This window comes from Strongylocentrotus purpuratus, unplaced genomic scaffold, assembly GCF_000002235.5.
Source record: "Strongylocentrotus purpuratus isolate Spur 01 unplaced genomic scaffold, Spur_5.0 spur5_scaffold_9, whole genome shotgun sequence".
NCBI classification, from domain to species: domain Eukaryota; kingdom Metazoa; phylum Echinodermata; class Echinoidea; order Camarodonta; family Strongylocentrotidae; genus Strongylocentrotus; species Strongylocentrotus purpuratus.
Window position 1 is genome coordinate 6,656,183 of NW_022145615.1, and position 23,335 is coordinate 6,679,517.

At 34.9% G+C, this 23,335-nt stretch overlaps 2 protein-coding genes across 2 annotated transcripts; both read right to left on the reverse strand.

Annotated features, from left to right (window-relative positions):
- Positions 1-929: 929 nt before the first annotated feature.
- LOC100891517 (neurotrypsin) lies at positions 930-6,277 on the reverse strand. The gene is made up of 5 exons (XM_030976909.1): positions 5,862-6,277; positions 4,673-5,020; positions 4,119-4,360; positions 3,037-3,184; positions 930-2,269 (listed from the first exon to the last, which is right to left on the reverse strand). The coding sequence occupies exons 1-5, from the start codon at positions 6,046-6,048 to the stop codon at positions 2,088-2,090; spliced, it is 1,107 nt and encodes a 368-aa protein (XP_030832769.1). The 5' UTR covers positions 6,049-6,277; the 3' UTR covers positions 930-2,087.
- Positions 6,278-17,072: 10,795 nt separating this feature from the next.
- Positions 17,073-22,331, reverse strand: LOC115918169 (egg peptide speract receptor-like). The gene is made up of 5 exons (XM_030977351.1): positions 21,887-22,331; positions 20,814-21,161; positions 20,280-20,515; positions 19,193-19,340; positions 17,073-18,431 (listed from the first exon to the last, which is right to left on the reverse strand). Exons 1-5 carry the CDS (start codon positions 21,960-21,962, stop codon positions 18,250-18,252), a joined length of 990 nt encoding a protein of 329 aa, XP_030833211.1. The 5' UTR covers positions 21,963-22,331; the 3' UTR covers positions 17,073-18,249.
- Between the last annotated feature and the right edge of the window lie 1,004 nt (positions 22,332-23,335).

The following is a 23,335-nucleotide window of genomic DNA, read 5'->3' on the forward strand; positions in this document are numbered from 1 at the left end:
AAATTAAGCAAGTACACCAAGTTACTTTCTTAGGCGTCATTATTGATGAAAACTTAACGTGGAAGGACCACATTTATTATATTTCTAACAAGCTGTCAAAAGTCATTGGTGTTTTAAATAGACTCAAAGATATTTTACCATTACGCATACTTGTACAATTGTATAACTCTATGATTTTGCCTAATTTTAATTATTGTATTATTGTATGGGGCAACTGCGCTTCGTATCTGCTTCAAAAGCTATTTTTATTACAAAAAAGAGCCGTCAGGGTTGTAACAAACTCATATTATAGAGCACATACAGGTACATTGTTTTTTAAGCTGAAGTTTTTAAAACTTTATGATCTATATGATATAAGTATTGGAGCTTTTATGTTCTCTTACATGCACAATATAACTACATTACCTGATTGTTTTAATAATTATTTTAATCTTAATAGAGATATAAATCAATATAGTACTAGAAATTCACACAAACTTTATGTTCCTTCATTTCGCTATAATTTGTCAAGAACAGTAATAAAATATAAAGGATCCATTATTTGGAATAACTTACCAGATTCTCTCAAAGCATGCCCAACATTGTCTAGTTTTAAGCGTAATTTTAAAAACAAACAAATATCAAGTTACAATATACTTTTTAGCTTTTATTAATTTTGCCTGTCCTTGTATGTGGGTTTATATGTCTTAGTTAATGTAATGTCTATATTGTCAATATTTTGCTTTTAATTACTGAAGATTTTACTTTTGGGGTTGTAGAAAAAGGGGACCAGCCTAGATAGGTCAATGGCCTTTTCTGGTCCCTCACATCCCTACTCCACCCATTAATCATTTTTAGTGTTACTGTTGTTGTTTTTTATTTATTCTTATTATATTTTATATATATTGCATTTTGTATAATTGTATTTTGAATGTTATAATGATGTTTTTAGTGAATGAGAAATAAAATGAACTTGAAAATGAACTTGAACTTGAACAAATACATAATAGGAAAACATTACCGCACTACACAGCCATTTCGTCCCAAAAACTAAAACAAGCATTGCTTTTTGTCTTCAGAATAATACTGAATACTTCAAAAACTATTGAGTGAAATATTGTAATACAGAATTGAAGTTATGAGTTTTTCCTTTATTAAAACATACAATCTACCCCGGGTTGTACAAAACTGATTGTGAGGCGAAATGTGCTAATGGTTTTAGCGCCATCCATAATTATATTCTGCACCATTTCCACGAAACTGAGTGAGTTTGTTTACGTCTGACTCGAGAGAGTAGCAAGACCAAGTTTAAGAAATGTATTACAATGGAACCATTTTGTGTACATTTAAAAATGGAATGCTGTGTTCAAAATAAAGAGAAAGAGAGATAATTTATTTTCGTATAACAAAACAGCAATATAGAGGATAAAATGACGCAATACTTTTCAAAACAATATTCATCTCAGCGCGTTTATATATGTTTGTGGTCTTAACTGTATTGAGTATACCTCTTTATTTGTTTTTCTATATCTTTATCCCAATGGATAATTTTTATTTTGTATAACCAAACACAAAATGACATTTCCATATTATACAACAAATATCTTAACAATATTCGTATGCATGATTCAAATACATGCTTCAACATGAGCCATGTTAAATTGAAATCATTTTTTTTTCACCTATATCATAAATATACGGCTCATTCTGATAATATGTCTTGATTACATATTTTATGGTATGAAAAACAGGAAACGTCCTATTTACTCTTTATATAAGTTGTTGCTTCACGAGTACTATAATTCAGTTCATTATATCATTTCGTTTTTCATTAAGTATATTTTATGGGGTGAAATCAAGGGAGAAAGTACATGAAGAACTCTCCTATATTAATTATTGGGCGTAAAGTTCAATAAATCATAATCCGGCGATGCAAAGTTTCTTTCAAGTGCGTCTTTTTCTGAGTTATTTTCGTCACCACAAACAGTCGCGTAATGGAAAGTTACAGAGAACATGAATTTATACGAGAAAAGTGCAAATGTATGAGACGCTACAACCTTTAATTGCAGTTACGATAAACAGTTAATCGGCTAAAGATCTATAAAAAGTCATGGTTCTGAGTCAGATTGACAGGCTATGACGTCATCAGGCTCGTTCTCAAGAGCGGCGTGTGGAACTTTTCGATCTTTCCGAATCCAGTGTACACCACACGCACCGGCAATGAGAATTAAAATGGATGACACGCCAGCGAAAACGAAGGCTCCAATGACGGACGGTCTCTCTGTTGTATCTGTAAACAAAGACACACACTAAACAATTTTTTCTTCATATTACAGGTATTATACACCGTTCAAGATTCAAGCTTCACGTTTTACTATCGTCAATGGTAATACGGGTACTTAACTTCTATTGGCTTACCTTCAAGTCTTATTTTGTTCGTTTAAAAAGAAAATTAAGAACTATTGTTTTCTAAAGTTTCACCATATGCGGGGTCGTGATTGTTGTAGTTATGGATATCAATGTCAGTACCGGGCAGTGAAATATCGACTGTCCAATTTTACTGCTATTTTTAAATTAGGATAAACGTTCTGCTTTACCTAAATGATTTGCCTGATAATGTTACTATGAAACACACTAGAAATTCATCTTAACCCTTTCGCTCCCATGGGCAGCAAAGCCCAGCAAGGAATAAGAATCGTATTGTAAATGTGGACTGAAATATGCTATTCTTTCCTGAATCCAAAATACCTGTAATATTTCTTGAAAGTAGTAATGAAGCACATGTTCAGAGCCAGATTTATGCAATATTTGATCATTGAAATAAACACAAGTTTTGTGAATATGAAGGCATATTTTTAAAGTCGTAGTAGTTTTTGTGAACACATCCAAATTAAAATGTATTGAACATTTGATCAAAGACGTAAAACCAAGAATATTTACGGAAAGAGTATATTTATAATTTTGTTGGAAATTCTAGAGGCAGAGATGAGGCTTTGTGACATAAAAATACAAACAAATACAACAGACACAAGAACAATGATAAAAATGATGACTCACAACACCGCACTCCATTATACTTGATGCCATCAGGACACACGCCTGTTGATGTCAACTGGGTTTTGCAGTCCCTTAATCCCCATGAGTTAAGACATGTTATCGTGCCGATAAACATGGGTAGGCCTTCTGGTGTTGGGACTTTGATTTTCTACACGGTATGAAGGGAACACAAATAACAACACCTATAAAACATTAAACTGTGAAACAATATATGATGTTGACGCTAAATAAGGATTCATATTGAAATGCCATGCACAGCTACATAAAAAAAAAACACGTCGAATATACAAGGGTTGATTAATCCAATATAAAACGAAACCCCACGTGTCCAAATATATGCGCCAAGTTTTACTTTTCATGAAGCCTCCATCCAGTTGATGGTGATAAATTAGCATTCCAAACGGAATATATAACCCGGAATCGCATTTTAAAACAAGGTCATGGCTTGGTATTGAATCAAAAACATTAACTGCATATTTTAAATGCACATTATTTGCATACATATATATTATATATATATATATGTACCTTGTGCTGGTAAAAAGAAGTCAAGTTCAAAGAAACCTCTTGGTTCTTCTTTTAAATTGTGTGCCAAATGGCAACAATGATATATATAATTAAAATACCAGAATCAAAGGAAACGTTTTATCCAACATTCAATATGACATGACCAATGCACTTTAGTCTGCCTCACTAATGTAGGGTCAGACTTTGCTTTTCTAGCATCATGACAACAAAACTTATTACGAATTAGTCACAAAATCCGCCACATCTCCCTCCCCTTTCCCCTCCCACAAGAAAAAAACTATGATAATAAATAAATAAAAATTGTAACTGAATAAAGTAATTAAATACTCTGTAGTTATGGCATATTAGCTGTTCCTGTCTTCTTCTGTGATCTAATGCGTATCCTACAACGACATTGTTACACTGTACTGTGTATATTTGGAGTGTACCACCCAATAAATTTTGTTGTCTTTAATGCTCAAGAGACGGTTCACAAAATTATTGTTTTGTTGTTGGTGTCTGATTCATTTTTAAAACTTAATTCTCGAACAATAAACCAATACACATTGGCTTACCTCTCCACCATGACTATATCCCTGAGCATCGCATATCATCATAGCCGCTCGCTGGTCCATGTCGCATACACCGCCAGTCAGATGTACAGGTTTTTGGCTGTTGCTGTATGTAACGAGCAATTGGCCATGCGAGTTGTTTGAAGTGCCGACGGTATATATAAAATGTCGAGAATAGCGTGAATACGGGTCGGGCGATATATCAGCATTGGCCAGCACTTCATTGTATTTGGCTGCTGTTATGCCTGTAGAAATGACAAGCGGAAGGTTGTGGTGAAATATCAATGGAAATTTTGGAAGAAATCGAGACATTACTTTTAAAAGAATGATTAAAAAAAATTCTCCGCTCATGTCCACCTTGAGTGCAAAGAGTGTTATTTTCTTTCAATATTGCAATATTGCATGTGACTAAAAACGGGTTTATAACTGAATAAATACTCTCTAAAACTATAATATAAGAAACAATATCAATTATCTTGTATAGATTCTCTTTTGTCATAAATATAAGCATACTTGCTAGCACTTAAATCGCCAAAAATTGTGGAAATCATGCATACCACAAGTGACTGTAGCTAATGTTGGACAATATGTGTTGTGTTTCGTGTACTTGCAGAATAACAGGGTTTCCTCTTTTCCGTTGCAAGCGAAATTGCTTCCCTCTGTTAAAAAGGTAGGTTCAGGTTCTGGCGTAGATGTCGTACGATGCCAATGATGTGAAGTACTTGGCTTCGACCAAAACATTGCATATCCTTCAGTAAACCCCAGCTGTCTGCAGGTGACCAGAGCATCCAGTGCATCCCATCCGTCATTGCAGATGTTCCTCCATTCACCTGCCACGTTGATTTGAACGAATCCTTCTTTATCCGAAGATCCTCCATACAAGCGAACAGAACTATCAACAGCAACTACATGGGATTCAGAAGGAACAAATAAACTATTACATAGAGCTGCATGTCGTCCACGCTGTTATTTTGCAGTTCTATGTTTAGTAAATATTTGTTTTGTTAAAGACAAGGTTGAGTTCTGGGAAGAGATGAAAAATAATTTGTGAGCGTTATCATTCTTATTATGCAAATTTCTTATTTTTTTGACGATTCCAGAACCTTGCAATACACACAAATTCTTATATGCTATAGATGATCAACCTTTTCTGGTCGATTCCACACCGTTTCTTTCACAATGCAATTGCATGACCAGAACTCAACTTCGTCTTTAAGTACATTATTAGTACCTCCAATCCAGGATCCAGGATTTCTTAGGGGAGGGGGCCCAAATTTTTTTTTTTTTTTTGCTCCCGAAAATTTGAAAATCGCGCCGGCCGAAAAGTCGCTCAGTGGGGGGGGAGGGGGGGTAGTGAGCACATTTTTTTTTTTTGATCCTCAAAAAAATTTCAATTTGCACCCCCCCCCCCCCCCTTGAGCGCCAGGGGGGGGCCCAACCCCCCAAAAAGGTAAAAATCACGTGATTTTACACGATTTTTTTTTCTCAAGGGGGGGCCCGGGCCCCCCGGCCCCCCCCCCCCCCCCCGGATCCGCCACTGACCTTCGTACTTTTCTTTATTTCCTCATCTCTCCTGCATCAGTGGAATTAATGCCAGCGATTGAGTTTATTATCGGTAGCACGGGAATACCCCCCCCCCCCCCTCAGTGATGCTTTGAAAGTTTGAATACTCAATGAAAAACCGTCCGTCTCATAATCACTTTCGGCACTTTTAATCAACTTCATCGACATGTGTGCCATACTTACATGCTCTCTTGTATGACATCAATACGAGGAAGACCAGTGTCTTCAGTTGAAAACTCGAGGTGTGGAAGAAAGCCATGCTGAATTTCCGACACGAATTTTCTTTCCACTTATCCGTGTTGTATGTCCATCCCGTCACGACAACCCGCAGTAACCGTATGTCATTAAAATCGCGTACGTTTTTCCTCATGTAATAAACAAATACCAAGACAGGATACAAATGTAATTTCGCAGGATTTTGAAACCAATAAAAGCGAAACTATGAAGTGTACATACATGTAGAACATTACTGCTCTCTTCACCCTCCGACCTCATTCGTCAAATTCACAGTGGTGACAGCGAGCGCTAATGCAGTATGTGTACATCTATACCCACTAGCTCATTATATGCCCTGACCCTAAATGAAGCTAGTCTGTGTGTCCAATGGCGGTAATATATTGTAAGGGAATTCCCCTTTCAGATCAGAGCGTATCAAAGATGATAGAGGGCGTACTTGGAAAACAGTTTTTTTTACTGAATGTACCTACCCTATTTTAAATAAAACTTGAATAAATAATTAATAAATAAATAAATAATGGTTTGCGTAATATCCAATTGGCAGAATTACAATAACATATCAACTATATCAGTAGTTAGTTGAGAACACAACAATTCGGTTCATCTATTTAAAACATTTATAAAAGGCCAGGACATCGTAGTACATGTATATGACACACTTTAAAAATAAGATATTTGGTAGTCCACGTAGCGTGACTAATATAGCGAGTGTTAACTAGATCAGGGAGTTGACTAGACATACAGATACCGATGACTCAAAACAAATCAATAATATAAAGTTCAGGATGGTATTTTATTGATGATGATGATGATGACGTGATTAATATAGCAGCCACCCATCTGTTTACGCCAACAATAGGCAGGGGCACTCACTGTCAGGTGAAGACCAGAAAAAGAAGAACCCAGATTTGTTATTTCACAAACTATATACTGTATGTGCTACGACCTTGTTACTCTTCCTATTCCTATGAAATTATGCATGTATTTGCATAATTAACAATGAAGAATAACTTTGAAATATAGTGTATTGTGTAGAAAATGTGTAGATAGAGTCATTATAAGCATGATTTGATACATACAAGACAGATCAAGTTCAAGTTCAAGATCAATTCATTCATTCTTTCATTAGAAATAACAAAAATAATTAAGGTAAATAAACATTAATTTAAAAAATAATATCGATATATAACATGAGATAAGACAAGCAGAAAAACATGAAGAACAATTAATTAAGGGAAAATCTTTTCATGTACATTAATGATAGAATTTGGTGGCAAGACAGGAAGGCCGGGCCTTATGTAATAGTCTGTCTCCAGTGATTGTATATTAAAAACTATGTACATTATTTATATTATAAATTATTCAATAAAAAGGGGGAAACGAAAATAAACTTTCATACAAAACTGTATATTTCATGATAGAATATTGATAAGAACGTTTAATACGCGTGCAAAGATTTCATATATTAACAATGAAAATAATTTGATATTTGGAGTTATGTGGAGAATTTATAATATAACTCTTACATAATGTTAAGTTGATGAATCGAAAAGTGTACTCTTTTAATTAATGGGTATAATACATTTGAGACAGGTAACATTCCCAAATTACAGCTGTTATACGACCTCTTCCATTTTCTTATTTCCTTCTCTTCTTTTATTTAATGCATTAGAGGAAGAAAACAAATCTCTATCCACACGATTAAACTTTGTATGAAACAAATTATGTATATCCATTGATTGTTACATACGGAGGAAAATCTGGAGGAGTAATGTAATTAATGCCTTGCATTTTTGTTCAATGTTAACAGTCTAAGGATACTAAGAGTGAGGTGTCTCAAAGGGAGTGACATTATCTCGTTTTCACCTAATTATCTTCTGAATTTAACAACCTTTCAGTATAACATATTGTTAACATTGATAAATCATCAACTGCAATTTCATATTTTCTGATTGTCACAGTCACTAATAGCCTAAAAAATTGGTCAGACGCTTGGGTTATATGCATTTTTTTTTCATCCAATAATTCATAACATCGAGTGGACGCAAGAGCGGTTGATCATTTGCCTTTCTTGTTAGGCTTGGCGTACAGATCTTTCACCGAGATATCGTGATTGTTACCAGCTATGTTAACATTCGCCTCTAGGCTAGGAGAACGAATATCCGGTCGATCATCTTGACTTTGTACGGGCTCTACCACCTCCCCGATTTCGTCGTGTGAGTGGCGAAGATCCGCGTAGGCCCCTGGAAACGAGCAGGACGGGTCAAGGCCACGTGGAAGAGTTGATGTAGCACACCCAGGTCCCTGGTTTACGTCTTTAACCGTGTGGTAGATACTCTCAGAGTCCTGCAGTCCATCGGTTGCAGGACGGCCCGTATTTTGGTTTTGAACGTCCTTAGATGGGCACCACGTTACCCGCTGGCACGTTGGTGTAACCACTGCGAATGATGAGTTTTGTTGGGAACCACCAATGTTGAGCTTTACAGGGAGTGAATGGCAATCTGTCTTACGGTAATAAGCTTCTACATGTGCTCTTGGAGGTAACGCCGGTCGGTTGGCAAGCGATCCAGAGATATCACCGGTGTAATCATCATCAGCATCGACTTGCTGGACTTGACTGACATTCAACCGACAGCCCTGAAGCGAGTGAATTGAATTCGATGTCACAAGAGCGGTGGGTACCACTCCTTGATTGTCTCTCCTCTCGGTAACCAAACCCTCTCCGCGATGTGGATCGTACCGGTAATACCGTAGTCGCAAGTTTCTCTCGCCATTTGCATTCATCCTTTGGTGCGCTAGATACAAACATGTCGAAATTGTAAAAAGTATTGTAACGCTTGCTACTATTGATAAAAGAGTAGCATATTTAAAATATTGGTCATCGTGACTTTTAGTGGTAGATTCACTTGAGGGGAGATGGACCTCAGTCTTACTTTGTGCCATTGTTGGAATTTCTGTGGAATAATGGATGTCGTCTGTTGTAACTTTCGTTGTCAGAGATTGCTCCGGCGAGTTGCTGGCAATCGCTGGTCTATATGATGAGCGATCGATCTGGGTTGGTGATACACATCCATGACTTATATTAATGGTTGTCTGCAACCAACCTTGCTCGACATTAGCAGTGTGGCAAATGCCATATTTGTCCATTGTCACCTTTCTAATACTGCCTATATTTATTGAACCCCGTGTTTCTATACCACATATATATATATGTAACTATTTTCATCAGCCATGCTAGCATCTACAATAGTTGGTTTGCTCGGGTGCAGCTTCAGCGTTTTAAAATGAGTGTTTACCAGCCAAACTTCCATCATAGGACGTCCGCAGCCTACTTCCGATACTTCAGTCAAGACAAATCCCAAATTAAAGATCATTGGGTATTCACAGACGTGGGATATCTGCTCTGCTATCAGAAGACATTTCGAAGGCACAAGTGCCCCTGTCAAAATGGCATTCAAACTTGTCATTAACTTTACCGTGCTGCTTACACTGTAAGATTGTGAGCTGCTTAAAGCATTAAAAGTATTGTTGGAAAGTGAATTAATGTGAACTGTTGTACCATTGTCCAAAACCGTAAGCCGAAGTGCAGCAGTTTTCCCGTAACTGTTCACCATCACCTGGCATGATAATTCGATTTCCGAAGAGTCATCTCTCAGATTCATGCCACAAGTCGGTTTATTGAAGATCGGCTGATTTACGGTAAGATTCAAAATCAACACTTTCTTAAATAGAGCAGATGATTTGTTTTTGAGAGAGAGATAGTATGCCCCTGAATGTTCTGGTGCCAGATTACCGATTTTAAACGTAATGTTTCTGGACCCTTCCACAGAAAGAAGAGAGTCGTAAGGATGAGTAGTTCTGCAATGTTTGTAGGAACATTGCCCGATTTGTGATCCATTTTTCTCCAAAATAAAAGACTCACCGGGTTGCAAATCATCATCTAGCTTGCAGTATACTTGTACGTAGCCCCCTACGGGCTTCTCGGTTTGTTTTTCTCCAGGAGAGCACTCCAATGACTCTGCGGTACGAATGATGATACTGAGAAAACTCACTGCAAGTAACAGGGCCATGTTCGAAGGCATTTTGGATTCCTGGTGTATTCACTTTGTTCCGACAAGAACTTTAGAATACGAAGGGTTTGTAACGTATAGGTTTACCTCTTGCCCGCCTTGATCTTGCTGATCTACGTCTCCCCTTGGCCTTCTCCACGCAGAATATTGTTCGAGTTTGGATAAGTTGTGACGATGAATCCTTCTTCATATTCTCCCTTTACTAAGGCACTCTAACATGGAAGGATAACAGGAGCCACCTCAGCTTTTAGAGAAATGCAAAGTTATGATTATACAAAGTGTTGATAAGGGCCTGAAGAAAGTTGCAAATATGAGGGTCAGAAGCACGGTCGGAATCTCAATAAGTAATGACAACTTTATCCAGGAAACGTTCTTTTTATATTTGTCGGGCAGTGTAGGAAGGGCTGCAAACTTAAGTTTGGACAAATAGCAGTTTGCTATTGGTCGACCATGCTTACGTGCTATGAAAGCATGATTTGATTAAGCATGAATATTCATGAAGTAGATAATGGTTGATCTGGCCAATGATTGGACAATGGATGTGAATTTCATTCTGGAAAAGGGAGTGTCTCGTCAGCTTTCTCCACGAGTCGAAACTCGTGATTTACAATTCTACTACTCATATGTTTTGTTTGATATATAAATATATCGAGAAAGTATTTTCATTTTCTTCGGCCAGATATGATATAATGAACATCTATACATAACACCGTAACCCACTTTGTGAAGGTACTTTAGTTTAGCTGAACGTTCGACTTGAGAACACTGAAGATTGGTTAATTCGTCTTTCTCACATAAGAATCATTCTGTGCCTTTGAAATCTGCTAACTTATCTACAAACAGATTACCTGTGGAATTTGAAATATCTCAGGAATGCCGAGAATAGAGTTGAATATTATTGCGTATTTATAGGGGAATACAGCTAATTTTGAAGTGTAAATTGAGATTCCATAAAGAAGACAAAATTATACTTAGGCCCATAGGATTGTGCAATAATGCCGAAGTAAAGATAAACATAACAATTACTGAATAATGTTTATTAAATACTAGTTTGTTTCTCTCTTTTTAAATATGTTCGCACAACATTTCATCCATTAATAAAATAATTGGTAATCGACTTCCGACGAAAAGGAACAGACCATGAGAATGTGATCATTCATAATGAAGCGATTGAACAGGTTGGAAACTATAAATATCTTGGAACTGTCTTAAATGACAAATTATCATGGAGGGATAACACACAATCAGTGTGTAAGAAAGCTAACAGGAGGTTGTTTTTTCTGCGTAAGTTTAAAGCTTTCCATATCGACGCAACAATCCTGACCCTGTTCTACAATTCAATAATAAAGAGTGTCCTGCTTTTCAATATTATATGTTCATTTGGCAATCTCTCAAAACAGGACAGGAAGAAATTGGAAAGGCCATGTAAAATAGCACAGCGCATAATTGGGGTAGAAATAGCTTATGTCGAGTCTCATTGTACTGAGAAAATTGTAGTCCGTGCAATCATGAAAGACAATACCCATCCACTTCATTTATTTTATTCATTTAATCATTCTAGTATCCGACTTCGCCCCACCCCAAGCCGCTTTTCACTATTCAGATATTCATATGTAACCGACTGTGTTCATAAACTCAACTCACAGGTTAAACGTTAAACTTCTGCGTCGGAAATTAATACTGAAACTATTATGATTTGAAATACCAATGACCAAGGCTTAATTTTAAAACTCAGGATTTGAAGTACCAATGACCATTTGTGTCGCTTCATTATCTTTTGCATGTACTTGTTCATTATTTCATCTATTTCTATAAACGTAATGTATTTATTTCTTGTAATTATGTATTTTCTTGAATATTACTGTAACGCCAGTGGAAACCAAATTTCTATGTGACTTGTTTGCAAATACCAAACAAAATAACTTGTATCTTGTATATTTATCTTGTAATATCGACACATCCGGCATATCTATATTGATACAAGAAGCACAAGCTTTGAAATATCCCTCCTTCCCCTCTTTTCCCCCTAGTATTTCTACTTCCTTTTTGTGGTTACGAATTTGTTACTCATTATTCCATTAATTTCATTTGAGGGGTCCACAATTATACAAGCATTCCTTTTTAGTGGACCCCTCTGTTTCCAATATGTATTCCTTAATTGTTATAAATGATTATAATTGATTTGTAATGTTTTGTTGAAAACAACAATAAAATTGAACTAAATTGAATTGAATTGTTATATTCATAAAGTTAGCTTCATGTTAAGAAAGATATCGATGAAGATGTCGACCGAAATATTTCCTTCTAGATGGCTATTTGTAAATTACTCATCAAGGAAAATGCCATAGAAAAGACTTTACCTCCATGCTCTTTCAAAATGGCGGCTCCAATCAAACTCAAAATGAGGAATAACATTTTAAGTCACCAAAATCCCTATTTTGAAACCTGGGCCACCGTCTAATGTGTCGAGCAGCGACGCTTCTGCACATGTACTGTACTTGTGTTGTCTTAAACTAGTTTCGGTTTGAATTTTATTATTGCACATTTTACAGCCATTCACCTTTACACTTGAACGATTTATAACGATTTAAAGGAAGTACAATGTCTCGCATAGATTATAAATATCTCTGTAGTTTACAGTACCATATTGTTCCAAGTGCTCTCGACTAGGAATTTTGATCGGTTTATATCATTTCGAAACCATCTTTCCATTACTTGAAAGGAATAGCATTTTCTCTGATATTAATCATCGACAACGTGGGAAACTTTCTAGGCACAAGGTTCATCGTGGCCTATTCGGTATAATAATGTTAAAGTTTTGTTCTGAAATAGTCCGTTGTGAAATGTAAATTAACAAATGTCCTGGCTCGAAAGCGCCCTTTTCTAAAAATTTCGAATATAGGATGTATGAATCATTTCCTCTTGATACAAAACGTTGACACAAAATGGACAATTTTGATGAAGTCACAGTACTACAAAAGAGGCATCGACCGTAAATGTTTATATATCGGTTACTTTATTTACTATGCACTTTTTCTCTACATTTTAACCAACAGGGGCAGGCCCATTCATTTATTATTTTGTTATGTTATATGCAAAGAACTGTGGAAAACCAGTTTACATTTTGCATCTTGTAAATGTGTATGTATACACTCAGCAATAAAAAGAAAGTTGACACTCTTTAATGTTCAAAGTGTTACTTATGAACCATGCATCAATAATATATTTAAAGAAGTTTAAATCAAATTGATGAAAAATTATTAATCTACCACTATCAAATAAACTTCAGCACATGAACTTTAGTTTGTATGTCTTAAAACTAGTTTCGATTTGAGTTTTATTATAGCAAAATTTACAGCCATGCACAAAAAAAACTACCACACACTTGAACCATTTGCTACGATTTAAAAGAAGTATAATATCTCTAATAGACTAAATGTCTCTGTATTTGACAGGACCATATTGTACCAAGTGCCCTCGACTAGAAATTTTGAGCGGTCTATATCATTTCGAAACCATCTTCTCATTACTTGAAATGGATAGCACCTTCTTTGATATTAATCATCAACAAGGTGGGAAACGTACAAGGTTCATCATGGCCAATTTGATAAATTTGGTAGAGTTTCGTTACAGTTTTGTACTGAAGTAGTCAGTGGTACAAATAATAATCATGGAATGAGAATTAAAAAAATGTGCTGGCACGATAGTGCTCTTTACATAATATCATGAATATAGGTTGTATCAATCATTTCCTCTTGAAAATTACGTTTTTTCCTCTGTTACTATAAAACATTGACACGAAAAGGGAAAGTTTATGATGAAGTCACAATACAACAAAAGAGGCATCAACCGTAAATGTTTATTTATCGGTTACTTTATTTACTATGCACCTTTTCTCAATATTCTAACCAACAGGGGCAGGCCCATTTATATATTACTTGTTATGTTATATGCAGAAAACTGTGGGGGAAAAAAAACAGTTTACATTTTGTATCTGATAAATGTGTATGTATACACTCAGCAATAAAATGAAAGCGGACACTCTCTATTGTTCACAATTTTTTTAATATAAACCATTAATAATCTATACTTCAAAAATTTAAATCAAATGGATGGAAAATGATCACTCTAGTACTACCAATATCTAATAAAAACCAAGAGTTTGACTCTCACGGTAGGATGGGCATATCTATTTAAGAGTTAGAAGGTGTGATTAAGAACATTGCAAAATTAGAGGGAGCCATTCAAATGTTAATGAACATGTTCATCTGTATTAAAGAATTTTGTATTTAACAATTAAAAACAACGAATGAGACATAATGAGGGGGATTGAGTTCTGGATGACATCTGTAGTCACAGGACTGCATGGTTTTGGCAAGCATAGTTGAGCTGTCTCTATTTTAGCTTTTCCCCTGACAGTTTTTGTTATTACTTGAACATACAAGATTTAATTGTCATCAACATTTAAATGGCCAGATGGCCCATTTTTGCATTTCATTTTTCAGATACTCTTTTACTGTTAAATAACTATGCTCACTTATGCTTTAATGGTATGATTCCAGTCGAATATCATCTTGAAGTAGATTAATTCATGTTCGATTTTTAATATTCTAGACAAATCGATATTCTACATTTTTTTAGTTGAAAATCTTAATTTTGAATAGTGTCCACTTTTTGTTCCTGTTATTTTTTTCTGGATGTAGTTCATTTTTATTGTACTCGTATTCTGTACTCTCTTTTTTGGTAACAGAACGGACTCCCCTGACGTGCTCAAAATTGAATTATAGCAATATTGAAATATAAAAACAAGTAACTGAATTTCTCTTCTTTTTTTTTAATAAATCTTTATTCAGATACAAAATCACAGATAACATCATACATAAATATATATAACAAGTATTTCACCACATGTTTAAACGAGATTAAATTATATATCTGTATTTACTTGAAAGCAGATTGTAGATGCATTTCCTGTAAATCATTAATTATCTTCATCCACTTAGTTGTATTCACATCTGTTGTCATAGTTTTATTTTTCAAGTAACTGCATGAATAGGTATTTTAATTGATATCCTCCTTAGAAGGTAGTGTCTGTATACAGCAACAGTCTTAAAGGAGAAACTGTTACACAGACATAGGATGTTCTCCATATTCACCTCGAAGATGTTGGAGATCTTATGGCAGATTAGCCCTGTGCTAAACAAGTTATACAATAAAGTCTTCTACCTCTACTACTACTACTTATCCCCATATCTGAATATCTGGTAGGAATTGATTGATTGATACATTTTATTTCAAATTCAGTATAAAAAATATATTTAAAAAACAGGTTATAAACATTAACAATGTACATAGAAAATCAACTTAAATATGTGTAACAAAGTAATAACATTTAAATACAAATAGTTGGAAAATGAAATAGGGTGTATCAATTAAAACGTAGTTGGCTTGACAAGTTCATATACCCATTACAAAGAGTGAAGAAAATTATATAAATTTCAAGTAGCTGTTGGTTACATACTAAATTGCATTTAACTTAAACATACTGGGACAGTAAATAGCGCTTGTACTTATTTTCAGGTGAAGATTCTTTTGTTGTTATTATACGTTTCATCATGATCAAAAGTGTGTCACTTCATTTGTTGGAGATGTCATTTTGATGTCGTTTCAGTCTCGGTCTGAAGCTTTTTGAAGAAATCATCTTTCACATTGAATGCGTATAATTTGAATTCATTGAATTTATTTCTCAAAACTTCAATTCCTTTTCGTACATAACATAGAAACAAAGCAATTTTCCTAGTTGATACAAACTGAAACATAAACAAACTTTTTTATCATGAGATAAACAAACAGAAATACAACATAATTCTTTGTTCATATCTTCTCAATGTATATAAATAAAATATATCACAAATATATCACAAATCAATGACTTGCCATCTGTAAGCAATATTTTATCTTCTATTGTATTTGCTGATGACACCACTCTGTTTTTATCTGGCAAAGATCCCGTAGAAATAAATATTCTATTGAATTCTGAAATTGCTAAAATACACAAGTGGTTCCTTGCCAATAAATTGTTGATTAATTTTGAAAAAACAAACTATGTAATTTTTAAAACAAGAACTAAATATTAAATGAAGCTGCTATCAAGATTTGTATAAATAGTAAAGAAATTAAGCAAGTACACCAAGTTACTTTCTTAGGCGTCATTATTGATGAAAACTTAACGTGGAAGGACCACATTTATTATATTTCTAACAAGCTGTCAAAAGTCATTGGTGTTTTAAATAGACTCAAAGATATTTTACCATTACGCATACTTGTACAATTGTATAACTCTATGATTTTGCCTAATTTTAATTATTGTATTATTGTATGGGGCAACTGCGCTTCGTATCTGCTTCAAAAGCTATTTTTATTACAAAAAAGAGCCGTCAGGGTTGTAACAAACTCATATTATAGAGCACATACAGGTACATTGTTTTTTAAGCTGAAGTTTTTAAAACTTTATGATCTATATGATATAAGTATTGGAGCTTTTATGTTCTCTTACATGCACAATATAACTACATTACCTGATTGTTTTAATAATTATTTTAATCTTAATAGAGATATAAATCAATATAGTACTAGAAATTCACACAAACTTTATGTTCCTTCATTTCGCTATAATTTTTCAAGAACAGTAATAAAATATAAAGGATCCATTATTTGGAATAACTTACCAGATTCTCTCAAAGCATGCCCAACATTGTCTAGTTTTAAGCGTAATTTTAAAAACAAACAAATATCAAGTTACAATATACTTTTTAGCTTTTATTAATTTTGCCTGTCCTTGTATGTGGCTTTATATGTCTTAGTTAATGTAATGTCTATATTGTCAATATTTTGCTTTTAATTACTGAAGATTTTACTTTTGGGGTTGTAGAAAAAGGGGACCAGCCTAGATAGGTCAATGGCCTTTTCTGGTCCCTCACATCCCTACTCCACCCATTAATCATTACTGTTGTTGTTTTATTTGTTCTTATTATATTTTATATATATTGCATTTTGTATAATTGTATTTTGAATGTTATAATGATGTTTTTATTGAATGAGAAATAAAATGAACTTGAAAATGAACTTGAACTTGAACAAATACATAATAGGAAAACATTACCGCACTACACAGCCATTTCGTCCCAAAAACTAAAACAAGCATTGCTTTTTGTCTTCAGAATAATACTGAATACTTCAAAAACTATTGAGTGAAATATTGTAATACAGAATTGAAGTTATGAGTTTTTCCTTTATTAAAACATACAATCTACCCCGGGTTGTACAAAACTGATTGTGAGGCGAAATATGCTAATGGTTTTAGCGCCATCCATAATCATATTCTGCACCATTTTCACGAAACTGAGTGAGTAAAACTGAGTGAGTTTGTTTACGTCTGACTCGAGAGAGTAGCAAGACCAAGTTTAAGAAATGTATTACAATGGAACCATTTTGTGTACATTTAAAAATGGAATGCTGTGTTCAAAATAAAGAGAAAGAGAGATAATTTATTTTCGTATAACAAAACAGCAATATAGAGGATAAAATGACGCAATACTTTTCAAAACAATATTCATCTCAGCGCGTTTATATATGTTTGTGGTCTTAACTGTATTGAGTATACCTCTTTATTTGTTTTTCTATATCTTTATCCCAATGGATAATTTTTATTTTGTATAACCAAACACAAAATGACATTTCCATGTTATACAACAAATATCTTAACAATATTCGTATGCATGATTCAAATACATGCTTCAACATGAGCCATGTTAAATTGAAATCATTTCTTTTTTCACTTATATCATAAATATACGGCTCATTCTGATAATATGTCTTGATTACATATTTTATTGTATGAAAAACAGGAAACGTCCTATTTACTCTTTATATAAGTTGTTGCTTCACGAGTACTATAATTCAGTTCATTATATCATTTCGTTCTTCATTAAGTATATTTTATGGGGTGAAATCAAGGGAGAAAGTACATGAAGAATTCTCCTATATTAATTATTGGGCGTAAAGTTCAATGAATCATAATCCGGCGATGCAAAGTTTCTTTCAAGTGCGTCTTTTTCTGAGTTATCTTCGTCACCACAAACAGTCGCGTAATGGAAAGTTACAGAGAACATGAATTTATACGAGCAAAGTGCAAATGTATGAGACGCTACAACCTTTAATTACAGTTACGATAAACAGTTAATCGGCTAAAGATCTATAAAAAGTCATGGTTCTGAGTCAGATTGACAGGCTATGACGTCATCAGGCTCGTTCTCAAGAGCGGCGTGTGGAACTTTTCGATCTTTCCGAATCCAGTGTACACCACACGCACCGGCAATGAGAATTAAAATGGATGACACGCCAGCGAAAACGAAAGCTCCAATGACGGACGGTCTCTCTGTTGTATCTGTAAACAAAGACACACACTAAACAATTTTTTCTTCATATTACAGGTATTATACACCGTTCAAGATTCAAGCTTCACGTTTTACTATCGTCAATGGTAATACTTAACTTTTATTGGCTTACATTCAAGTCTTATTTTGTTCGTTTAAAAAGAAAATTAAGAACTATTGTTTTCTAAAGTTTCATCATATGCGGGGTCGTGATTGTTGTAGTTATGGATATCAATGTCAGTACCGGGCAGTGAAATATCGACTGTCCAATTTTGCTGCTATTTTTAAATTATGGTAAACGTTCTGCTTTACCTAAATGATTTGCCTGATAATGTTACTATAAAACACACTAGAAATTCATCTTAACCCTTTCGCTCCCATGGGCAGCAAAGCCCAGCAAGGAATAAGAATCGTATTGTAAATGTGGACTGAAATATGCTATTCTTTCCTGAATCCAAAATACCTGTAATATTTCTTGAAAGTAGTAATGAAGCACATGTTCAGAGCCAGATTTATGCAATATTTGATCATTGAAATAAACACAAGTTTTGTGAATATGAAGGCATATTTTTAAAGTCGTAGTAGTTTTTGTGAACACATCCAAATTAAAATGTATTACACATTTGATCAAAGACGTAAAACCAAGAATATTTACGGAAAGAGTATATTTATAATTTTGTTGGAAATTCTAGAGGCAGAGATGAGGCTTTGTGACATAAAAATACAAACAAATACAACAGACACAAGAACAATGATAAAAATGATGACTCACAACACCGCAGTCCATTATATTTGATGCCATCAGGACACACGCCTGTTGATGTCAACTGGGTTTTGCAGTCCCTTAATCCCCATGAGTTAAGACATGTTATCGTGCCGATAAACATTGGTAGGCCTTCTGGTGTTGGGACTTTGATTTTCTACACGGTATGAAGGGAACGCAAATAACAACATCTATAAAACATTAAACTGTGAAACAATATATGATGTTGACGCTAAATAAGGATTTATTTTGAAATGCCATGCACAGCTACAAAAAAAAAGAAACACATCGAATATAGAAGGGTTGATTAATCCAATATAAAACGAAACCCCACGTGTCGAAATATATGCGCCAAGTGTTACTTTTCATGAAGCCTCCATCCAGTTGATGGTGATTACCCGATAAAGTAGCATTCCAAACGGAATATATAACCCGGAATCGCATTCTCAAACAAGGTCATGGCTTGGTATTGAATCAAAAACATTAACTGCATATTTTAAATATACATTATTTGCATACATATGTATTATATATATATATATATATATATGTACCTTGTGCTGGTAAAAAGAAGTCAAGTTCAAAGAAACCTCTTGGTTCTTCTTTTAAATTGTGTGCCAAATGACGACCACGATATATATAATTAAAATACCAGAATCAAAGGAAACGTGTTATCCAACATTCAATATGACATGACCAATGCACTTTAGTCTGTCTCACTATTGTAGGGTCAGACTTTGCTTTTCTAGCATAAGGAACAAAAACTTATTCCGAATTAGTCACAAAATCCCCCACATCTCCCTCCCCCTCCCACAAGAAAAAAACTATGATAATAAATAAATAAAATTTAAAACTGAATAAACTAATTAAATACTCTGCAGTTATGTCATATTATCTGTTCGTGTCTTCTTCTGTGATCTAATGCGTATCCTAAAACGACATTGTTACACTGTACTGTGTATATTTGGAGTATACCACCCAACAAATTCGTTAATGCTCAAGAGACGGTTCACAAAATTATTGTTTTGTTGTTGGTGTCTGATATTTTTTTTTTAAACTTAATTCTCGAACAATAAATCAATACACATTGGCTTACCTCTCCACCACGACTATATCCATGAGCATCGCATATCATCATAGCCGCTCGCTGGTCCATGTCGCATACACCGCCAGTCAGATGTACAGATTTTTGGTTGTGGCTGTATGTAACAAGCAATTTGCCAACCGAGTTGCCGTTTGAAGTGCCGACGGTACTTATAAAATTTTGAGAATCAAAGTCGGCCGGTATATGAGCCTTGGCCAGTACTTCATTGTATTTGGCTGCTGTGATGCCTGTAGAAATGACAAGCGAAAGGTTGGGGTTGAATATCGATGGAAATTTTGGAAGAAATCTGAGACATTGCTTCTTTTTTTTCTCCGCTCATGTCCACCTTGAGTGCAAATAGTGTTATTTTCTTGCAATACTGCTATATTACATGTGACTAAAAACGGGTTTATAACTGAATAAATACTCTCTAACACTAAAATATAAGAAACAATGTCAACTATGTGGTATAGATTCTCTTTTGTTATACATATAAACGTACTTGCTAGCACTTAAATCGCCAAAAATTGTGGAAATCATGCATACCACAAACGACTGTCGCTAATGTTGGACAATACGTGTCGTGTTTCGTGTACTTGCAGGATAACAGGGTTTCCTCGTTTCCGTTGCAAGCGAAGTTGATTCCCTCTGTTAAAAAGGTAGGTTCAGGATCTGGCGCAGATGTCGTATCATACCAATAATGTGAAGTACTTGGCTTCGACCAAAACATAGCATATCCTTCAGTAAACCCCAGCTGTCTGCAGGTGACCAGAGCATCCAGTGCATCCCATCCGTCATTGCAGATGTTCCTCCATTCACCTGCCACGTTGATTTGAACGAATCCTTCTTTATCCGAAGATCCTCCATACAAGCGAACAGAACTATCAACAGCAACTACATGGGATTCAGAAGGAAAAAAGAAACTATTACATAGAGCTGCATGTCGTCCACGCTGTTATTTTGCAGTTCTATGTTTAGTAAATATTTGTTTCGTTAAAGACAAGGTTGAGTTCTGGGAAGAGGTGAACAATAATTTGTGAGCGTTATCATTCTTATTATGCAAGTGTGGAAGGACATCAGATAAGACATGTTCCCTGAAAAGCATGGCTCTTTAAATGCCTTCATCTTCTAAATATGCCATGTAAAATCGTAAAAATCCAGGGTAGGATTTTTACACCATGTGTTTTCTGTAGTCCCATATACATCTTTCTGTGTACAGTGTTTGTAACTTTACCAAGACTTGGCCAAATTTCTTATTATTTTGATGATTCCAGAACCTTGCAATACACACAAATTCTTATATGCTATAGATGATCAACCTTTTCTGGTCGATTCCACACCGTTTCTTTCACAATGCAATTGCATGACCAGAACTCAACTTCATCATTATTAGTAACTCCAATGTAATACATGTGATACCTTCGTACTTTTCTTTATTTCCTCATCAGTGGAATTAATGCCAGCGATTGAGTTTATTGTCGGTAGCACGGGAATACCCCCCCCCCCCCCCCCCCCCTCAGTGATGCTTTGAAAGTTTGAATACTCAATGAAAAACCGTCCGTCTCATAATCACTTTCGGCACTTTTAATCAACTTCATCGACATGTGTGCCATACTTACATGCTCTCTTGTAAGACATCACTACGAGGAAGACCAGTGTCTTCAGTTGAAAACTCGAGGTGTGGAAGAAAGCCATGCTGAATTACCGACATGAATTTTCTTTCCACTTATCCGTGTTGTATGTCCATCCCGTCACAACAACCCGCAGTAACCGTATGTCATTGAAATCGCGTACGTTTTTCCTCATGTAATAAACAAATACCAAGACAGGATACACATGTAATTTCGCAGGATTTTGAAACCAATAAAAGCAAAACTATGAAGTGTGCATACATGTAGAACATTACTGCTCTCTTCACCCTCCGACCTCATTCGTCAAATTCACAGTGGTGACAGCGAGCGCTAATGCAGTGTGTGTACATGTATACTCACTAGCTCATATGTGCTGACCCTAAATGAAGCTAGTCAAGTACACGTATAAGCTAGTTTGTGTGTCCAATGGCGGTAATACATTGTAAGGGAATTCCCCTTTCAGATCAGAGCGTATCAAAGATGATAGAGGGCGTACTTGGAAAACAATTTTTTTGCTGAATGTACCTACCCTATTTTAAATAAAACTTGAATAAATAATTAATAAATAAATAAATAATGGTTTGCGTAATATCCAATTGGCAGAACTACAATAACATATAAACTATATCAGTAGTTAGATGAGAACACAACAATTCAATTCACCTATTTAAAACATTTATAAAAGGCCAGGACATCATATATGACACACTTTAAAAATAAGATATTTGGTAGTCCACGTAGCGTGACTAATATAGCGAGTGTTAACTAGATCAGGAAGTTGACTAGACTTACAGATACAGATGAATCAAAACAAATCAATAATATAAAGTTCAGGATGGTATTTTATTGATGATGATACCGATAAGATGACGTGATTAATATAGCAGCCACCCATCTGTTTACGCCAACAATAGGCAGGGGCATTCAATGTCAGGTAAAGACCAGAAAAAGAATAACCCAGATTTGCTATTTCACCAACTATATACTGTATGTGCTACGACCTTGTTACTCCTCATATTGCTAGGTAAGGGAAGGTAGGAGTGTGTCTGAAGAAGACCAGTGAGTGGAGAGAGGGGGAGAACTAAGAGACGAATAGGAATTAATACATATTGAAGGATGGTCATTTCAGGAAGACCTAATAAGCCTTCTTACTTTATTTAATACTTTAAACATCAACAGCAAATATAGAAAATAAACATTAACAGTATACTATCTACTGCATCGCCGATGATTCTCACTGACCAGTAGTGTAGTCCGCTGGTTACGTAGGAGCGCGTTACCCCTTATTACAAGCTAAAAATATGAAATTATGCATGTATTTGCATAATTAACAATAAAGAATAACTTTGAAATATAGTGTATTGTGTAGAAAATGTGTAGATAGAGTCATTATAAGCATGATTTGATACATACAAGACAGATCAAGTTCAAGTTCAA